Below are 17,926 nucleotides of genomic sequence, written 5' to 3' on the forward strand. Positions count from 1 at the left end.
ATCCATCCATCCATCTAGAAGTCCTAGCTGTGCGGGGTTGACACATCACTTTCCTAAGACTCAGTCTCTGCATCTGTAAAATGGGAGTTTCATCACCTACCTTATGGGCAGTTTCAAGGATTAATGGGCAACCCATGCAGAGTACCATTCTCAGCACCCAAGGCAGAGGAGGGCTCAGTAAATTTCCCTCCGATCCCCTTTTCTGTCTAAATCCTGCCCCACCCCTGCACAGGTGGGTCTGGAGAGCCAAGGCAGGATCCACACCCCAGCAGGTCCACAGCCTCCGGAGCAGTAGAATCTGATTGGTACAGCCTTTATTGTTTCTCCAGCATTTTCCAGAAGAATGATGTCGTTTGAGGGCCACAGGGGGGTGGGGGGAGTAAAAAATAACATAAACACACTGAACAGAAACGCAGGAGGGCAGCTCGAGGGGCTGAGATTGGGTGTTTGGGGCAGAGAGGGGGAAGGCCTGGGGTAGTCACAGCCTCTTAGCTTTTGGCCACCAGAGAGAAGAATTCTGCAAAAGAAGAGGAAAGAGAGGTGAATCAGAGGGGGACGGTGTGGAAGGACTCGCCATGGCCTGACCGCGGGGCCCTGCACGGTGCTTCCTCCTGGCTCTCCCCTCTGCTGCAGGCCTGGAGTGAGGAATGAGTGAGTGTGGGCATGAATGAATGAATGAATGAAGTCAATGAGAAGCGGCGAGCCTATCACCGTCTCTCTTTTGTTTGTTTTACTTAGAAAAAAGTTTTACTTCCACTGTCGTTGCCATATGGTGTAGGTCTGTTCGTTTCAGGGGGCCACAATAAAGTGATTCAACACTTTCGTGTAGTACTCAGTGCTCATCCGGGTCAGTATACTCTTTTTCTTTTAATGTTTTTTTTTAATGTTTATTTTATTTTTGAGACAGAGAGACAGAGCACGAGTGGGGGAGAGGCAGAGAGAGAGGGAGACACAGACTCCGAAGCAGGCTCCAGGTTCCGAGCCATCAGCACAGACCCCGATGTGGGGCTCGAACCCACGAACTACGAGACCGTGACCTGAGCTGAAGTCCGAGGCTTAACCGACTGAGCCACCCAGGCACCCCTTTGCTAGAGATATTCTTTGGCTGCAAATCTTCTCCTCCCCAGCAGCGAGGTGGTCAAGGAAAGAAGGTGAGGCAGGGGAAAAAAACAAAAAACAAAAACACCCTCTCGACCTGCTACGTCTTTATCAGCCTTTTGTATTTCTTCCGTAAGTTTTCTGCTCATCTATACTCTCTCTCAAAAAAAAAAAAAAAAGAAAAAGAAAAAGAAAAAGAAAAGAAAAGAAAGTAAAAGGCGATTCCAGTGAGCAACCTGATTCAAGAGCCATTGTGTGTTTTTCCTCCTCGGGGGGCTCAACAAGACCAAGGAGGAGACTGGAGGAGGTGACATCTCCGTGCCGCTGAGACATCTCCGTGCCGCTGAGACGGATAAGTGCGTACAGGTGCTCAGAATGAGCTGGGCCCTGTCTCCCACAGCTCCTATTTAACTGACCATCACGCAGGAAACTGGGAGTGATTCCCACTTTACAGAAGGGGAAACTGAGGCCCAGAGAGACGTGGCTTTTCAGAGCCTCCAGGGCTGTAAGGGGCTGAGCTGGGACTTAAGACTGGGGGGGGGGGGTCCAGCTCCCTCCATGTGACTTGCGGTCGAGTCCACGGTGGGGTCACGTGCCCTCCCGCCCCAGGAACATCCACCTGCCCGGCTTCGCCGAACACTAATGATGTCAGAGATTGGTGTCAGCACTGGGAGGAGATCCAGTGTCCCCCACTGAATCCATCCCCACCTAAATAAACAAAGGGGTGTCTCCGACCAGGTGAGGGGAGGCACAGGGGAGCCAGAGATGATTCTTGCCCTGAAGGAGCTTCTGGTCTGGTCAGGGAAGAAACAGTACCTGGCAGGACATGCTCCATGCCGCTGGCCTCTTTTCTGAATCTCAAGCTCGCTGGGGGCATTCCCACCGCAGGACCTTTGCACCTGCCATTCTCTCGGCCCGGTGGGCGCTCAGACTTCCTCACGGCCGTGTTCCCAACTCAGCTGTCCCTCCTCCTGGGGCCTTCTCTGGCCATTCTGGTGACGGTGGTGACCCTCCCCTACCGTGATCCTCTTTGCCATCACCATTTCTTGCCCTGCGCACAGCGCTTACCACTCTTGAAACACTTCGGAGTACGTTCCTGCTTAGTCCCTTGTGATCTGCCTCTCCCTCTGGAACAGAAAGCTCCAGGGCCCGCCCACCTTGTTTCCTGCCCCACCCACCACCCACCTCTGAGCCTGACCCTGAGAGGCCGCGCACGTGTTTGTGAACAGTTTGCCGATGGATGGCTGGCCCAGAGACTTCGCTGTCACCGGGAGAAGAGGTGCCTTCTGTTTAAGGCGTCAGCAAAACTTCAGAGGGCAGGTGGCTTCTGATAGAGTCCTGTGAGAAGATGTGGGGTTCCCACAGGAGAAAGCAGACGGCGGGGAAGGGATCAACAGGCAGGGGCCTTTGGCGGGCAGGGGCTCAGAAGGCAGAAAACAATGGGCTGGATTTGGGGAACGCCCAGTAGCCATTTCTGGGCTGGCACCCCCCAAATCTGGCTCTGCCGCTTATGGGCTGTGTGACCTCAGACAAAGCGCTTGGCCTCTCTGAGCCTCCCTGTCATCATCCATAAAAGGAAGAGAAGTCAGCGCGCTTCTTGAGTTGGGAGACGGCGAGAAGAGCCAGCAAATCTCTGCCCCCCACCCCCAGGAGCTCCCCTGCCCCTGGTTCTCCATGCCCCTCACCTGGGGTGTCCTTGCTGCGGCAGTCTTAGGGGCTACTGCCCCACGGCCAGGTCTTCTGAGACCTTTATTTGGAATAAAGGGGGGCCCAGGGGATGTCTGCCCGGTTGTTTTTTCTCTCCGGGAGACAAGAGAGGACAGGAAGGAGTTTGCCACCCTCTGCCACGAGACGTCTCTGAGATGCTGCGTCCCCAGCCCGCCAGCGTGTGGAGCCCCAGGGCCGTCCCCATCACGTCTAGAAAGGATTGAGAGTTAGGGTTCCAGGCCCAGCCTGGCGCGTTTGCTGGGAAACGTGCCTCTCTGGGTGTCGGTCCGGGTGTCGATCTGTCGGTGTGTGAAGGTAGGTGGACACTAATGATTTCTTGTGAAAACATGGCTTCAGGGTATCAGAAGTACGTGGGTCTCCTCGGGGCGCGTCCCCCCCCTCCCCAGACCTTGTACGAGGCACGTACGTCAACCCCCACCACGCAATATCTTAGTTTGCATCCTGTGCCCCCACGGTCACGTGAAATGTCAGCCCTGGGGGACGTTGGGGGAGGGGTGTGTAGAACTCACCATGCTATTGTCAAAGCTCTTCTGTAAAGCCAGCATCATGATCAGATAAAAAAGCGAAAAAACTGATCCCTGCCCCGCGGAGGGACACGTGCCTGGGCTCCTTGCCTTTCTGGGGTTTGAGCTGGGAAATGGACGCCACCCTCTCCTGTCCCCAGGCTCCCTCCCTGTCCCCGAGGACAGGGAAGGCAAGGGACCTGGGTGTGGGCGTCTAGGTATCGACTGGAGGTGGGAGAGAGGGGGAGGGGGTCCTCTAACTGGTCCTGAAAACCCCCGGGGCTGCAGGCTGAGCGATGACAGCGAGTGGCCGGGATGGACCCGGAGCACCAGGTACTCTAAAAATCCCTCCCGTGGGCGGGGACCAACGCGTCTGCTTCCTCAGCCAGGAGCTCCTGTGACCCTGTGACAGCACCTCGGCGAGACAGGTGGTGCTTGTCGTCAGTGCTGTGATCAGCATTGTCCGTTTTTATAGGATTTAAGAATTCTTGGGGCGCCTGGATGGCTCAGTCGGTTAAGCGGCTGACTTCGGCTCGGGTCATGATCTCGCGGTCCGTGAGTTCGAGCCCCGCATCGGGCTCTGGGCTGACAGCTCAGAGCCTGGAGCCTGTTTCAGATTCTGTGTCTCCCTCTCTCTCTGCCCCTCCCCTGTTCATGCTCTGTCTCTCCCTGTCTCAAAAATAAATAAAACGTTAAAAAAAAAAAGAATTCTTATGCATGGAATGCAAAATGCAAAGCATTCTGTATATATTATGTCATTGGATTCTCACAACTACTCCGTGGCAGGGATGCTTCTGTCCGCATTTTACAGATGGGGAAACAGAGGCCCCAGAGGTGATTAGCTTGGCCGAGATCACACAGCACGTGTGAGCCAAGCTACTGCTTTTAGGCTCCTTTCTGAACCCCGGAGCTTTCCGACCTACTTTGACCTAGGCATAGAGTGACACAGGAGCCAGCTCAGATATCGCCACCCCCATGACTCTGTCATATCAGCCCCTTTTTATTTACTTCCTGGTACTTAGCACTCTCCGAAATGAACTTATTTAGGGACTTACTTATTTTTGTTGGTCTCCCCCTACTAGAGCATAAACTCCAGGCTTGTCCACCAGCCTCCTAGCACACAGTGTGCCCACCGGCCCACAGCAGGTGCTAATAAACAAATGCCAAATGGGTGGACTGATGGAGAGATGGACAGATGGAAGGATGGATGGATGGATGGATGGAAAGACGGAGGGATGGATGGATGGGTCACGAGTCCTCCTTAGGGTCCAACAAGTTCTGACTTGCCTCATGTCTAGTTTTCACAACAGCCCTGGGAGCTGAGTGGGGTGATTCCCACTTTATAGACGGGGAACCGGAGGCCCGGAGAAGTGAAGTGTCAAGGCCATGCAGCAAATAAGAGGCAGAGGCAGGATTTGGCCTGTGGTCCCAGGAACACCCTCTCCATGAGTGCGGAGAGGCCATTCCTGCTTGGGCTAGCGTCCCAGATCGGGTGGAAGCAGGGACTCCCTCAACCTGCCATTTAATCTGGAAAGCTGGCCAGAACCCATATATCCTGTCCTCGGGCACTAAGTTTGCTCTGCGCTAGACTAAAAGGAGACATGAGTCCGTCTGCCAATACCAGCTCATGGAGAGACTGTTCAAAGGGGAAGCTGATCCTTAGCAGTTTCCCGACCCCCACTGACCCTCCCCCAACCCTCACCCTAGAAATCAAGGGGCGCCTGGGTGGCTCAGTTGGTCGAGCATCTGACTTCGGCTCAGGTCATGATCTCACGGCTCATGAGTTGGAGTCCCTGCATCGGGCTCCGTGCTGACAGCTCGGAGCCTGGAGCCGGCTTGGGATTCAGTGTGCGGCTCTCTCTGCCCCTCCCCCCACTCACGCTCTTCTAAATATAAAAAATAAAACATAAAAAAAAAAAAAGAAATCACGGGTCCTGGGACTGCTCATCCGCAAGGAGCCAGTGAATGCCTTCACCCGGAGTGGCATTTGGTGAGGTCAGCATGAGGGGGACCGAGGAATGCCAACCACGGGTCTCTCCCGTGGCAGTCAGGCCACTTGGACTCGGATATATCTTGGACCTGCGGGGTTTTCAAAAGCTTCTGAAAACAGACTCCTTTGCCCACCCTGGGATCCACTCTGAAGCAGCCAGCACGTCACGAAGGCCACACGCCCCGGCTTTTTGCAGAGAACACTAGATTCTAATTTTATCCTCCCAGAAGCTAGCAGGGCATTTTGTAGACAAATTGAGGGCAGAGGTCACCTCTTCCGTACCTTTCGTTTGTGCCTCAGGGCAGAGTTCTTAGGAATCAGCCAATTAACGAACAGCCCTCTTATCAAAAGGAAAAAAAAAAAAGTCTCCTCTAAAATGTCCAGGTTTCCCCTTAAGGAAAAACAAATGAGCAAAACATCCAAAGCCTTGTGGAAGTCTAGGTCAATTGATTTGGCGGAGGGATGCTGGGACGACCGATGGGGAGGAGGTTCTGACCTTGGTCCTGCCTCCCGCTCCCGCCCCTGCGCCCTCACCCCTCCAGGTCTCAGTTTGCTCCTGTGTGCAATGTCAGGTCGAGGAGACGCCTTTCCAGCTCTCGCAGAGAGCCTCGAGCAAGGGATCTGGGCGTCAACTCCTGCCTCCCACTCATTCTTGCTTCCGTGACCTTGGGCCGGACACGTCGCCTTACGGTGCCTCAGTTTCCCCATCTGTAAAAGGGAGCTCCTTGGCTCCTTTAGAGGAACCGGTGCTAAAGCCCCTGTCACCGGCCTGATCCGTAGCCGGCGCGCAGCATTTGGTAGGCTGTATACAGGTTAATTCCACCTCCCTTGGGTCTCCTCTCCATCCGACACAGGTTGGAGCTTCGAAATGTCAACAAAAATCCTGAGGCAAAGACAAGGAGGGGGTGGGCAGCAGAGGGCAGGGGGGGCGGTCCAAAAGATCGAGAGCCGACCTGCGGCAACTTGCCCGCACCACCTACGCCATCCGAGTTAGGAGCCCGCCTCCAGCACGCCCATCTGAGGACACTCGGGCTCTGCCCCTCAGTTTCCACGTCTGTGAAGTGGGGATACCGAGAGCACCTCCTCATAGGGTTTCTGGTGAGGACTACATGAGATAATGGGTGAGACGCGTCTGCTGTGTCGGTGCCCGGCACACTGAGGGAGCACTTCTAAATCCAGATGGGAGGGAGAGCATCCCTCTGCAAGGACGCAGAGCCCCACCTCTGCCCCCTGAGTCCTCCCTGGAGATCCCCAAGGGCCAGCCTGCAGTTTCTTCCTTATCCACTTAGAAAAGAACGAGGGGGTGGCGACGGGGAGGCTCAGAGGGCGAGAGGGCTCAGCCTTCTCCTTTCCCATAGGAAACTGCAGTTAGCCTAATTAGGTCGGTTCCAGTCCCAGGGCCGTGGGGATTGGACAAATTTAGAAGCTATTGACAGGTGAGACCAGCACATGCTGACGGCCCAGAGAGAAACTGAGATGGACCTTGAGTCAGCTCTTGGAAGCCTCTTTCCTTCCCTCTGTCGTGACCACCGGGATGCAGGCACCGGCCTCCTGGTTTATCACCTTGCCTCTAAATAGCTCCTGGGCTAGGTTGCTTATAAATCGGTATTGCAAACAGGGATCACTTTCCCCCCCGGGGGGAGCGGGAGGCCGGGTTATTTGGGGTCAAGCCAGACGGCGGCAGGGAGTGGCCTAAACGGTCCTGGGGGCTCACTCCGTGCCAGGCACTGCCCTGGCTGTCACCCCATTTCCTCTGCACTGGCTCTCTCGTCCCCATGTTACTGACAGGGAAACTGAGGCTGTGAGTCACTCGGCCAGGAAGATTCTAATGCCGGCATGGGGTGCATCTCTCTCTCTCTCTCTCTCAAAGGCTGGGGCTCTGACTCACGCCAGGACCCATGGAGGCAGGAGAGGGATAAGTGGAGAGGGGACATCTTCCCGCCCCCTCCCTACTGTCCCTTCTCACAGGAGTGCCGCTGCCTCCCCCTTAGCGCCACACAGGCCGGACTTAGGGCATCCGCTGGGGAATTAAAGCAAGCATCCTGCTAAGCCCAGAAACCATTTATAACTGGAATGTCTCGGCCCAGCCTGGCGGAGGGAGTGACAGAGTCAGGGGACTCGGGTTCCCTGCCACCACGGATTTCTGTGTGACTTTGGCGCTTAACGCCCACTGGGCCTCAGTTTCCACAACTCTCAGTGGGGGAATCATAGACTCTGTCTCCCCTGCCCCCTTATAGGGCTGATGTGACGACGAGGGGAGACGGGACAAAACGCCACACGCCTTAGGGCTCTGCCACCAGGACTGCGGCTGGCCCTGAGGTGCTCATCCGGCCTTGCCTGGAAATCAAATCCCGACCTCTCCTTCCGTCCCTCTCACTTTCCTCCCGTCCTGGACCCCATTTCGTCTTCTTTGAGGGCTGGTATTCGTTCTGCAAGGGTTTCGAGGAGGCTTCCGAGAGAAAGCACACATACAAAATAGGAGAGAAGGGGTCGTTTCCAGAACACTCACTTAATTCAAGCAACGGCCCTTTGAGATGGGTATTTTTATCCCCACTCTGGGAGGAGGAGATAGATGGCCAGGGAGAGAAAAAGGCTTGGCCGTCCACACTGCTCGCGGGGTGCGCAGGTCGTATTTTCTGCCTGACTTTAGGTGTTTCGGCCCAAGGGCGCCCGCCTGCCCACCACGTCAAATGGGCTGCTTACGGATGAGAACAGATTTCGCCAGAAGGAAGCAGAAAAGGCAGATGCCTCGGGGCACGCGAGTGGAGCAGACTGCAGTGGTCCAGGGATAATTAAGACTAAATTTTTCAGCCACCGAAGCAAAAAAGCAAACCACAGGCTCTTGAGCTGGAATAGCCTGGAAGCATAGGAAACAGGACCCATCACAGTGTCGGGTTTCAGGGAACCCGTAACTAGATGGCATGTGTGTGTGTATGTGTGTGTGTGTGTGGGGGGGGGGGTGACAACCACTCGTCCTGTCAGCCTGCACGGTCCACACGGGCAGGCATTGGGAGTGGAGAGCCCAGGCTGGGGACACGTCCTTGTGAGAGGCAGGGTGGCGGCGGGGGGAGGGGGCGGAGAGGGGTCCTGGCTGGACCTCTGAGCCTCAGTCCTGCCCCTGCTACTGAGAGACCCTGGACACATAACCTCCCCGTGCCTCTGTTTCCTCATCTGTAGAAGGGGAAGTGTGATAGCACCTGCCTTCTAGGATTTTTGTAAGGCAGTGGTTCTCAAAGTACGGTCCCCAGAGCAGGAACGCCACCTGGGAACTTGGTGGAAAGGCCCACACCTGGGCCCCACTCCAGGCCGAAGGACTCGGGAGCTCTGGGGGTCGGGCCCAGCCAACTGTGTTGTGAAAAGCCCTCCAGTGATCCTGCCGTTCGCTCCAGTTTGACACCCACCAATGTGAAGGGCAAACCCTTCAGAAGGAGCCTGTCACTTAGTAGTGTCACCTGCCATTTGGGCCTGGGTCTTGCAACTGTGGCTGGGTTTGGGGGCGCCTTCCCTCTGTCCAGCTTCGCCTCCTTTTCCGCCTTAAAACCCTCCTTTACCAGCTCTAAGGGTGGCCTTCGAGAATCAATCGACCACATCTATAAAAGCCTTTGAGCTTCCTGGAGGCAGTTGGCCCAGAGACGGGAATGCAAAGGGTTGTTATTAGAACTTTGCCTTACCATCCCCTCCCTCCAATCTGGGGGTCCTCAAGGACCTGGTAAGCATCACTCACCTTCAGAGGGCAAACAGCGGGCCATGAGGGTGGTCCTGCTTCTAGAATCCCCCGGCACCTGCCACATGCAAGCCCCCAGCCCACACGGGTCTCCTGCCTTCGCCTGCAGACCTCTCCCTCCACACCACACTTGCCCATCACTGCGTCCCCAGAGCCGGCCACACATCTATTCATTCTTTCATTCATTCTTTCAACAAGCTGTCCTCGTGCCTCCCATCTCACGGCCTATCGGGCACCATCACATTCATCCTCGCCGGCACCTTCCAGAAAAAGTACCGTGTTTGGGGTGGAGGTGGGGAGGGGAGGTATCTGTGTCTGTCCCACCTCCGAAGTGCACCGTGTGGGGCCCTGCTGCCTCAGGGGGATCTGTCCTCCCTGCCCATTTCTTCTCCTGCCCCTCCCCCCCGTTTCATTCTGTGCTGACCCTCGGGCCTCCACCAGGTCGTCCTGAACTTGAACCGTGTGGGAGGACAGACCTGGCTTTGCATCCAGCGTCCCTTAGGCACTGGCCCTTCTCTTTCCGCAACTGTACCTCCGTCCTCTGTCACAGGTGACGTGTGCTCAGAGTTCAGCACTGGGCCGGGCACACATCGCCACCTTGGTGACGATTCGTTCTTCCTACCCCCAGCAAACCAACCTTCTTGCCCCTTTCTAAACATCCCTAAACTTCCCAGCCTTACAAGCCTTTGCTAAACTCGACGCCTTGCCTGGGGCTCCGCAGGGACGGCCCCCCACCCCAGACTCCAGCCTGTGGCTTCCTGCCCACAGCCTCCAGTCTGCCGAAACGCCTCTGTTCCTCCCTCTCCAAAAGGCTTCTCTGCACCTCCCTGGTGTCGCCATTCTTTCGTGTGCCTGTACCTAGAGCTGTAAGCGACGCGCGGATGGAAGGGAAATAGTGTCACGGCCACCGTTTGCCAAGTACTCACAATGCTCTGGGCCCCGCACTCAACGTGCACGGTGTCATGGAATCCTCACAAATGCCAGTGACCCATGCGTTGTCCGTGCCCAGTTTATCAATGGGCAGCTGGGGCTCCGGGTGGCTGAGCCACTGCTCTGGGGCACCCGGCCAGCAAATAGCGCCGCTGGGAGTAGGGTCTAATTCATCTTTGCCTCCCTGATAGCCTGGCACAGGCTTAGCACTCGGGAAATGTCTGTTAGATCAGTTGCAAAAGTTGAGTTACCTCTTTAAAATATGAGTTCGGCAGGGAGGGAGGGAGGGAGGGAGGGAGGCAGGGAAGCAGCCTAGGATCTGGCCTGGTTTTTCTTTATCATGTAGGTTATTCCAGAACAGCCAACCCTGGGGCCCCCGCCCCCGCCTACAGTGGCTTCTGAGCAGTGGCCTACTGGCTGCAAATAAAAACAGGAGACAGGTGTGGCGGTTTGGGTTGGGGTCAGGGCGGGCGCTGGCTCAGGGTGGAGCTAAGTGGCTTGCTGAGGAGGGGGTGTGGGGACAGGTGCCACTCGCTGGAACGCACCAAGACCAGTCACCCATTTCTCTCCCGCACTTTCGGCTTCGGCTCCTTTCAAGTCACCTCCCTCCTTTGCAGCCACGGGAGAGACGGCTGGGACTAGAAGGCCAGGCGCCCGGCTGCGTCTGACCCTGTCTCCATTTTGGTCGCGGACAGAAACCTTTAATACACGACACCCACATTCGGAAGCATTTTAACTTTCCCAGAGCACTTTTGTGTTGACAGCCACTTAATTTTCACAACGAGCCCGAGCAGGTCCTAGGATGAAACTACGCACCTCGCTTGGACCGTTACGAGCTGCGGGCACAGCTTGCGGGAAAGAGTTCTTCCAAAGCCTTGTTCCCCCACTTATGTCCTAGCTCTTTGAACAGGCTAAGCACCTTCAGCCTCAGTTTGCCCATCTGCAAAACGGAGATCATTCTCAAGGTTGTCGGGATGCTAAGGAAGGCAACGCTGCTGGGGGGTGCTCTGGGGGTGCTCGTTACACCTCAGCGGGGAAGCATGTGGGGACCACCAGCCTCTCTGGAAGCCTGTGCTGAAAGCAAAGCTTGAAAAGCAAGGCCCAGATATCCCTTTTCCTAGCTGACTGCTGGCTGGCTCTTTTTCCTGGCTCCCCTTCAGGGCTGGAACGGTATGTTTGGGCAAAGCCAGAACAGGTCTTGAAACCTGAAGTTACAGGATACCAGGACAAGATGTTGAGGAGGGTGGAAGATAAGGAATTTCCATCTCTGGAATTTGAGAACAGGAGGGCCCACAGGGCCCTTGGGGGATCAGTTGGCCTCATCTCCTCGGATTACAGATGGGAGACTGAGACCCAGAGAAGGAGAGAGGCGGCCCAAGGTCACACAGCCAGTTGGGGCAGAGCTGGGACCGGAACTCAGGCGAAAGTTGCAGGCACAAGTCAGGGGAAAAACAAAATCCCAAATCATCCTTGATTCCCTATGCAGCAGGGAGAAAAAAAAGAGAATCTGTTCCTTTCGGGTTGTTCAAATTTAGAAAAAAATGTACCAGTTGTGTGTGTGTGTGTGTGTGTGTGCCTGGCTTACATGACAGAGCTCTCAGACCCAATGCATTTGCCTTTTCCTTCTAATCCCGGGGAGTACAGGACCACCTCTCCTCTCCCCTTCACGGGACAGCGATAGCTCCAAGCTTTTAGCATCCAAACATCCCAAGATCCATGATGTGCTCAGGCCCCAGGTCATGGTTACTCACCATCGACATCGATCTTGCCGTCCCCATTCTTATCGCCAGCGGCCATCAGCATCTTGGTTTCTTTCACAGACAGGTCTCTGGCATCTGGGTAGAAGCCCTTTAGGATGAATCTGGGGAGCAAAGCCAGGGAGGGAGTCAGGTGGAGGTCACCTTGCGGGGACAGGTACGGGCCACCGGGCTAGGCAGCAAGCGGGGGACACGTATGCAGCTGGGCTGGGCGTCACGGGTGGGTGTGCAGAGAAGGACAGGCTGTCCTCCGCAAGAGGTGGACCCCACGCCAGGCAGGGCACCTGCATTTGTTTATTTATTCGGCCAACACCACAAACGCAAAAGTGTCTTCTCTGCGCCAGGGCCGTGCTGGAAAGTGGGAGCACAGAGCAGGAAGGCACCTAAAAAAATGAGGCGGAGGTCAAGACCGCACGGTGTGATGGGTGCGATGGTGAGGAACTAGAGAAGGGTGCTCAGAGGACGCATCCATCCCACCTGGGGTGAGGGGGAGAGTCAGGGAGGCTTCCTGGAGAAGGTGACATCTGGAGAACAAGCAGAAGTCAGCCCGTGGCGGGGGGGGGGGAGGATGGCGGGGGGGGGGAGGATGGTGGGGGGGGTAGAAGGGGAAGGTTCTAGGCAAAGGGCACCCTTGTGGGATGATCTGGGGTGAGACTGAGACTGGATGGACAGGGAAGTCCCTATTGCGAGGCCTCTCTCCACACCATCTCCCTTCTCTTGAAGACGAAATCCAAGGCAGTGTTGGCCAGAGAGTGACGTAAGACGAGCCTGGTGGGCAGCGACGAGCCGGGTGCGTGTTCCTAGTGATGACCTTCCCCTCCTCCGCTTTGCTCCCCGGACTCCTGACCCCCAAAGTTGGTTCTGCATCCCCACCTTGCCCGGACACTGCTTTAGCTGCACTGTTACACAAGTGCAGGGGGCGGGGTGGGGAGGGTCTGCGGGATGGCGGAGGGTGCCTTTTAGGCAAATGACAATCAACGAACTAAATACCCGAGGCAGCGCTCCCTGTCTTGCGTGTGGTGTGAAGCATCCAGAAAACCTGCCTCTCCACGTGTATTAAATTATTAAGGAGCACCCTTCCGTTAGCCATATTAAGTGGCTATAATTTAACCTAGTTAGTTGCACTTTCTGCTGCGGATTCTATTCCTCCGGAAGCAACGGCGGTCAGGCAGAGTTATTTTCCGCCAACGGTGCAGAGACAAGGACAGCCCTGATGGGAACTCGGCAGCAAGAATCCCAGCCCCCCACGCCCCCTCAGCCGGGGCCGCCCCCTCAGGCCTCAGTTTACCCCAGCTCATCCTCCTCGATGAAGCCGCTCTTGTCTTTATCCAGGATGTGGAACACCTTCTTTATGTCATCCGGGCTCTTCTTCTTCAGGCCGACCATTTGGAAGAACTTTTTGTAGTCGAAGGAGTCGACAGCTGTGGGGGGTGGAGAGCAGCGGGTTAAAATGACAAAGAAGGGGCGGTAGGGAAGGGCAGGAGAATGGGGGTGCCACAGCATTTGCCGATTGATCTCCCGGGGTGCCGGTGCTGGGGGGGATAGAGGGGTGTACCTGGGTGGGAGGGCTGAAGGAGCCCAGACCAGGGGACGGGTGCTTTGCCCAAGGTGGATATGCCCCCACGCTCCGCCCTACCCTTCGCTGATGGCAGAAGTAGCCTTTGAAGGCAGCGGGGCGTCCCGGGTTCCACGAAGGCTTTTGGGTGGTGGCCGAATGGGGGCGGGCAGGGGAATGGGGGGTGTTGTGAACGCGGCGTGGTGTATCTTGGTGGGGGGCGGTGGTCAGCCTTTTTTTTTGGCCACAGATGGTGTTGCCAGAAAATCGACAGGGGGAGGACAAGTTTTTCTCAAGGTCACACAGCGGGAGGAGGAGGAGGAAGGGGGAGGCCCCAGAAATGGTGGCTTTCCTGCAGATATCCATCCCCAGCGGGAGTTGGGGGCGTGTTAGAAGTCTCCCCGGGAATTCCCAGTTAAGTTCCTTCTCAGAGGGGGAAGGTGGGTCAAGGAGAAGAGGGTGGGCTATCGCAGTACCCCAGGAGCGTGGTCTCCCAGAGTTTCTTACCCTGAGGAAGGGACACCAAGCAGAAAGGAAACGGGAGGCCCCCTCCCCAATTTTCTATGTCCTGTGCTCCCTTTCAGGACCCTGGAGAGGGTAATTTGGGGGTGTGGCAGGGAGGGGTCCTGCTGAGAGTCACCTTCTCCCCTCAGCCTTTGGCCGAGGGAAGTTGCTCTGTCCACCTCTGCCACTCCAGTAGGGGACTGAGACCGGAAGGTGACCTTAGTTCTAATCCCCCTCCTGCCCTGCTAGGTGACCTTGGGCAAGTTTCTGGCCCTCTCCCAGCCTCAGTTTCTTCACCTGGGTGAGGGGAGAGAGGAGGCAGGTAGCAGCTAAGAGCTCAAAAGCCCAGGGCAGCTCAGAGAGGTGGGGATGCCTGCCTGCTCCCCGCCCTTGGCCGCCTAAGGAGGCTGGAAGTTGGAAGAGCTGAGGATGCTGTGCGCAGGGCTGGGCAGAGCAGAGCGCCAGCTGCGGGAAGGTCACCCCGCTCGCGGGACAGTGGTGGTGGCTGGGGGGAGCTGTTGGGGGGGTGCTCTGACTCCCAGAGAGGGGCTTGGACAGTCAGGGAGCCAACAACCGCAAGCCGGAAGAGTCCTGTTCTAAACGGGGGGGGGGGGGGGGGGGTGTCTCCGAAAGGGGCTGCTTGGAGAGAAGGCGGGCGCACCTGCAACCCCTCCAAGTGCCTTAACGGGAGGTATCGAGCGCCCACAAGGACCCGAAGGTCCGCTTTCCATCCCGGTCTTTGCCCTTGGTCCCGGATCCCGAGTCCTCGCAGCAGCGCGGCCACCCGGCAAGTTTCGCTGGGCCTCCCCACCCGCTCCCTGAGCCAAGTCCCGCCCGAGAGGAGTTTGGGAAATGGCGAGGAGCCCCCTGCTCCGTCCTGCCAGCGCCCCGCAGGAAGCGTGGGCAGAGGAGCACGCGGGAGCACTGGCCCTCCGCGGGGGTGCCGGGGCCAGGGTGGTGGATCCGGGGAGAAGTCTGGGGAGGGGAGCGCGCTTGCTCACCGGTAAAGGCCTCCACCGCCTTCTTGATGTCCTCAGCGCCGAGCAAGTCTGTCATCGACATCCTGCAACTGTTGGAGCGGGCAGAGCAAGTGCGAGAAGATTAAAAAGTGCTTTTCTTATCATTTCTGCTCATATGACCAGCGCTGCAGTGCTGCGCGCCGGGCGCACGCCCGCCGGCCTGGCGCAGAGCCAGGGGGCGCGGGGCTGGGCGCGCAGCCAGAGCCGCTCAGTCCCGCCGCCGCGCTGGCCGGGCAGACGCGCGGACCCGCTGTCGCTCCCGCACCGCCCCCGCCGGGGTCCTCGCGATCCCAGGGGGCCGCGCGGCCAGGGTGCCCGGGGAGGGGGCGACCTCTGGAATTTATGGGGCTGGAGGGTTCGCCTGCCGTCAAGGGCGCGCAGGAGGCGCCAGCCTGGTGCAGCGCAGCGTCTCGGGTCGGTGCACCTCGGAGGCTGTCCCGCCACCTCGGGGAGGATACGGGACTGTCGGGGGGGGGGGGCGAGCCCAAACCCCCGTGGGTCCCTCGGCCCTGCTCCCATTCTCTCTCCGCTCCTACCTCAGCCTCTGCTCTTGTCTGTCCTGGATGCAAATTTATGCTGCAAAATCTGAGCGCTGAGGTCTGGAAATCTGACCCCACAGGGGATGGCCGGTAGGAGGTGGCAGGGATGGGCGGGGCTGCTCAGGCCCTCCTCCCGGTGCCCCATCCCACATCTGGCCAGGGATGCCCTGAAACGTTCTTCTCCTTCTTTCTTTCCTAGTCCGACTTTCCAAAGAACTGCTTTCAGATCTCCACTAACTACTCGGCTTCTCTGGTCTCCTGAGCCACTGAACATGGGAGTACAGTGGGGGCTCAGACTGCTGCCCCCGCAAACCCTTTGGGAGAGGGTGGGGCGGGGAGAGGCTACTTGAAATCTTTATGTCCCCTGTCCCCACTTGGAGACCAGAAGACTCACATTTGGGGAGAAGGTGGTTACCTTCAGACCACACTTTGGAGACAAGCGAAGCAGGTTTTATGGCTTGAACTTCACCTCTGGGAAATGTGGACACTTCCCAATCGTAGGCAGCCAGAGACCAGATGCGTTCTTTCCCACAGTCTCCCAAGGATTCGGGCTGCAACCAGCTGCCTCTAGAGTGTGAGGAATGCTGGACGGGGAGTCAGGATGCCTGGGTTCTGGATCTGCGGCTGTGCTGAGTGCCTGTGTGACCTTGGGCAGTGATCTTCCCCTTTTCTGGTCTTCTGTCTCCCTGTGTTGGTGGTATTGATGGTCCCTTGTGGTGGGATCTTTAGACTCCGGCGGAAGGTGTAGGCGGGTGTTCAGAGGCTGAGGCTGGTGACACTTGGTGGGCGGCCGGGGAGAGCTGTCCAGCTGCTGGAGTTCTGGCACGCTGGCTGTCAACACTGTCTCCCTCGGCTCAGCCCTGGACGGCTGCCCTTCCTGGAAACCTTAGGACAACACTGCTCCGGTTGCCCCCTGCCTGTGAGTCAGCTCCTTCAGTTGACAGCCCTCCAGCCAGCTTCCCAGGAGCAGAGGCTGCAGCTCCCGACATGCTGTCTCTTGCCGCCAGGTCTTCCGCGGACCCCTCAACTGCCCCCGCCATCCCTGCCCCCGGACGAGCTGTTAACGTGGACGTGCTGGGCTTCTGTGCTATCATTTCGGCCCTCAGGCTCAGCTCACTCCAGGGGCCTATTTGGAGAGTCTGTTTCCCTAGCTGAAGGAGCCTCATGCTATGCTGGTGGGGAAACTGAGGCCAGAGCAAGTCAGTGAATGGCCGAAGGACGCACAGCAAGGCAGTGGCAGAGAGGGAGCCCCTCCCGGATCTGCTGGCTTGGAATTCAGTGACCCTTGTCCTTGGAGCCCCTCCCCGTTGCCCAGGACCCAGCCCTGTCAAGCCCCACGAGTGTGCCACAGACCACGCCCAAACACTGACCCCTGTGGCAAAGGCTGAAGCCACTGGGCAGGCCCATCCTCCCTCCTTTCCCCTATCTCTGCCTGCTAGACAAGCCTTCCAACAACCTGACACCCTCTCTGGGCCAGATCCCACCCGCCAGAGCACCAGATGTTATTGGGTTGGCCTGCCAACCCTCCATCCCCTTCCTCCTGCCTCCACTGCCCACTCATGGGCCTCCTCTGATGGCATCACCAGAGTCCGCAGACGTCTGGCTCCACCCATCTCATCCCACAGGTGGGGAGCCTGAGGCCCGGCCACGGGGAGGGCTCAGCCCCAGGCCACACCAGGCATTAGGCTGGAGAGCCCAGGAATTCGTACTCTCAGCCCTGGACTCCACAGCGGAGGAACTTCCAGCACCCCCCTCCCAGCCCCGTGTGGCTGTGGGAAGGGGCAATGTGGCTGTCCCGTCCAGCTGGCTTCCTCCCCACGATAGCCCCCCCCCCCACGTCCTCCTCCAACCTCAGTCCCTGCCACTCACCTCGGGTCGGGGTGGAGGGCTGGAACCTTCGCTGAAAGGCTGGGCCGGTGGGAGGTCCTGCAGGGAAGTGAGCCTGGTGGGGGGGTGGTGGCCACCTATATAGGCTTCTGCTCCGGCTATTTTGGGAGGTGGCGCTGCCCCCAGCCCTCGGCCCCCTCCCCTTCCGGTGTCAGGTACTTCCCAACTACGGTGCTGGGTGTCTGTATCACATTCACCCTCCCTGGTTCCATCAAGCCAGGCCTATTAATAACCCTTGGCCCCTGCCTCCCTCCAGCACCCACAATCGAGGCCTGGGCAGGGCTCGCCTCCTCCGTGAAGACTTCTGCGACCACTTTAGATGGAAGCCCTGTCTCGGCCCTCCAAAATCCTGCAGGAAAGGAAGAGAAGAAGTGGGCAGATGAAGAAACAGGAACAGTCTCTGTGCACAGGGCGGGGCTCGGTTCTTGTATATACATCATCTCCGCATCACAGACGTGCTGTCCAGGCCTGGTCACGTCTGGATGGACGAGGAAATGACACAAAGACATTAGGTGTTAGGGAAGTCACTACCCAAAGCCATGAACCTTGGGCCCTGGATCCCGGAGTAGGGCCCAGCACTTTCGGGACACGATCCAGTGCCTGGAGATGTGTGTTCTGGGTGTTTTCTGACAAGCCCCTTCCTCTCTTTGCATTCCTGTCTCCCCACCTGGAAAATGAGCTCAAGTAGTTGC

General features: G+C 57.6%; 1 protein-coding gene across 3 annotated transcripts; it reads right to left on the reverse strand.

The window, feature by feature from the left end:
* Positions 1-297: 297 nt before the first annotated feature.
* PVALB (parvalbumin) lies at positions 298-17,320 on the reverse strand. Of its 3 annotated transcripts, none has more exons than XM_043562473.1 (5): positions 17,217-17,320; positions 14,791-14,858; positions 13,019-13,151; positions 11,725-11,834; positions 298-517 (listed from the first exon to the last, which is right to left on the reverse strand). In XM_043562473.1, the coding sequence occupies exons 2-5, from the start codon at positions 14,849-14,851 to the stop codon at positions 489-491; spliced, it is 333 nt and encodes a 110-aa protein (XP_043418408.1). In that variant the 5' UTR covers positions 14,852-14,858; positions 17,217-17,320; the 3' UTR covers positions 298-488. The 3 variants fall into 3 exon arrangements, with proteins under 3 accessions (XP_043418408.1, XP_043418410.1, XP_043418409.1); XM_043562475.1 differs by lacking the exon at positions 17,217-17,320 and adding an exon at positions 15,763-15,786; XM_043562474.1 differs by lacking the exon at positions 17,217-17,320 and adding an exon at positions 15,345-15,401.
* Between the last annotated feature and the right edge of the window lie 606 nt (positions 17,321-17,926).

The sequence above is a fragment of the Prionailurus bengalensis genome, chromosome B4, assembly GCF_016509475.1.
Source record: "Prionailurus bengalensis isolate Pbe53 chromosome B4, Fcat_Pben_1.1_paternal_pri, whole genome shotgun sequence".
Taxonomy (NCBI): Eukaryota; Metazoa; Chordata; class Mammalia; order Carnivora; family Felidae; genus Prionailurus; species Prionailurus bengalensis.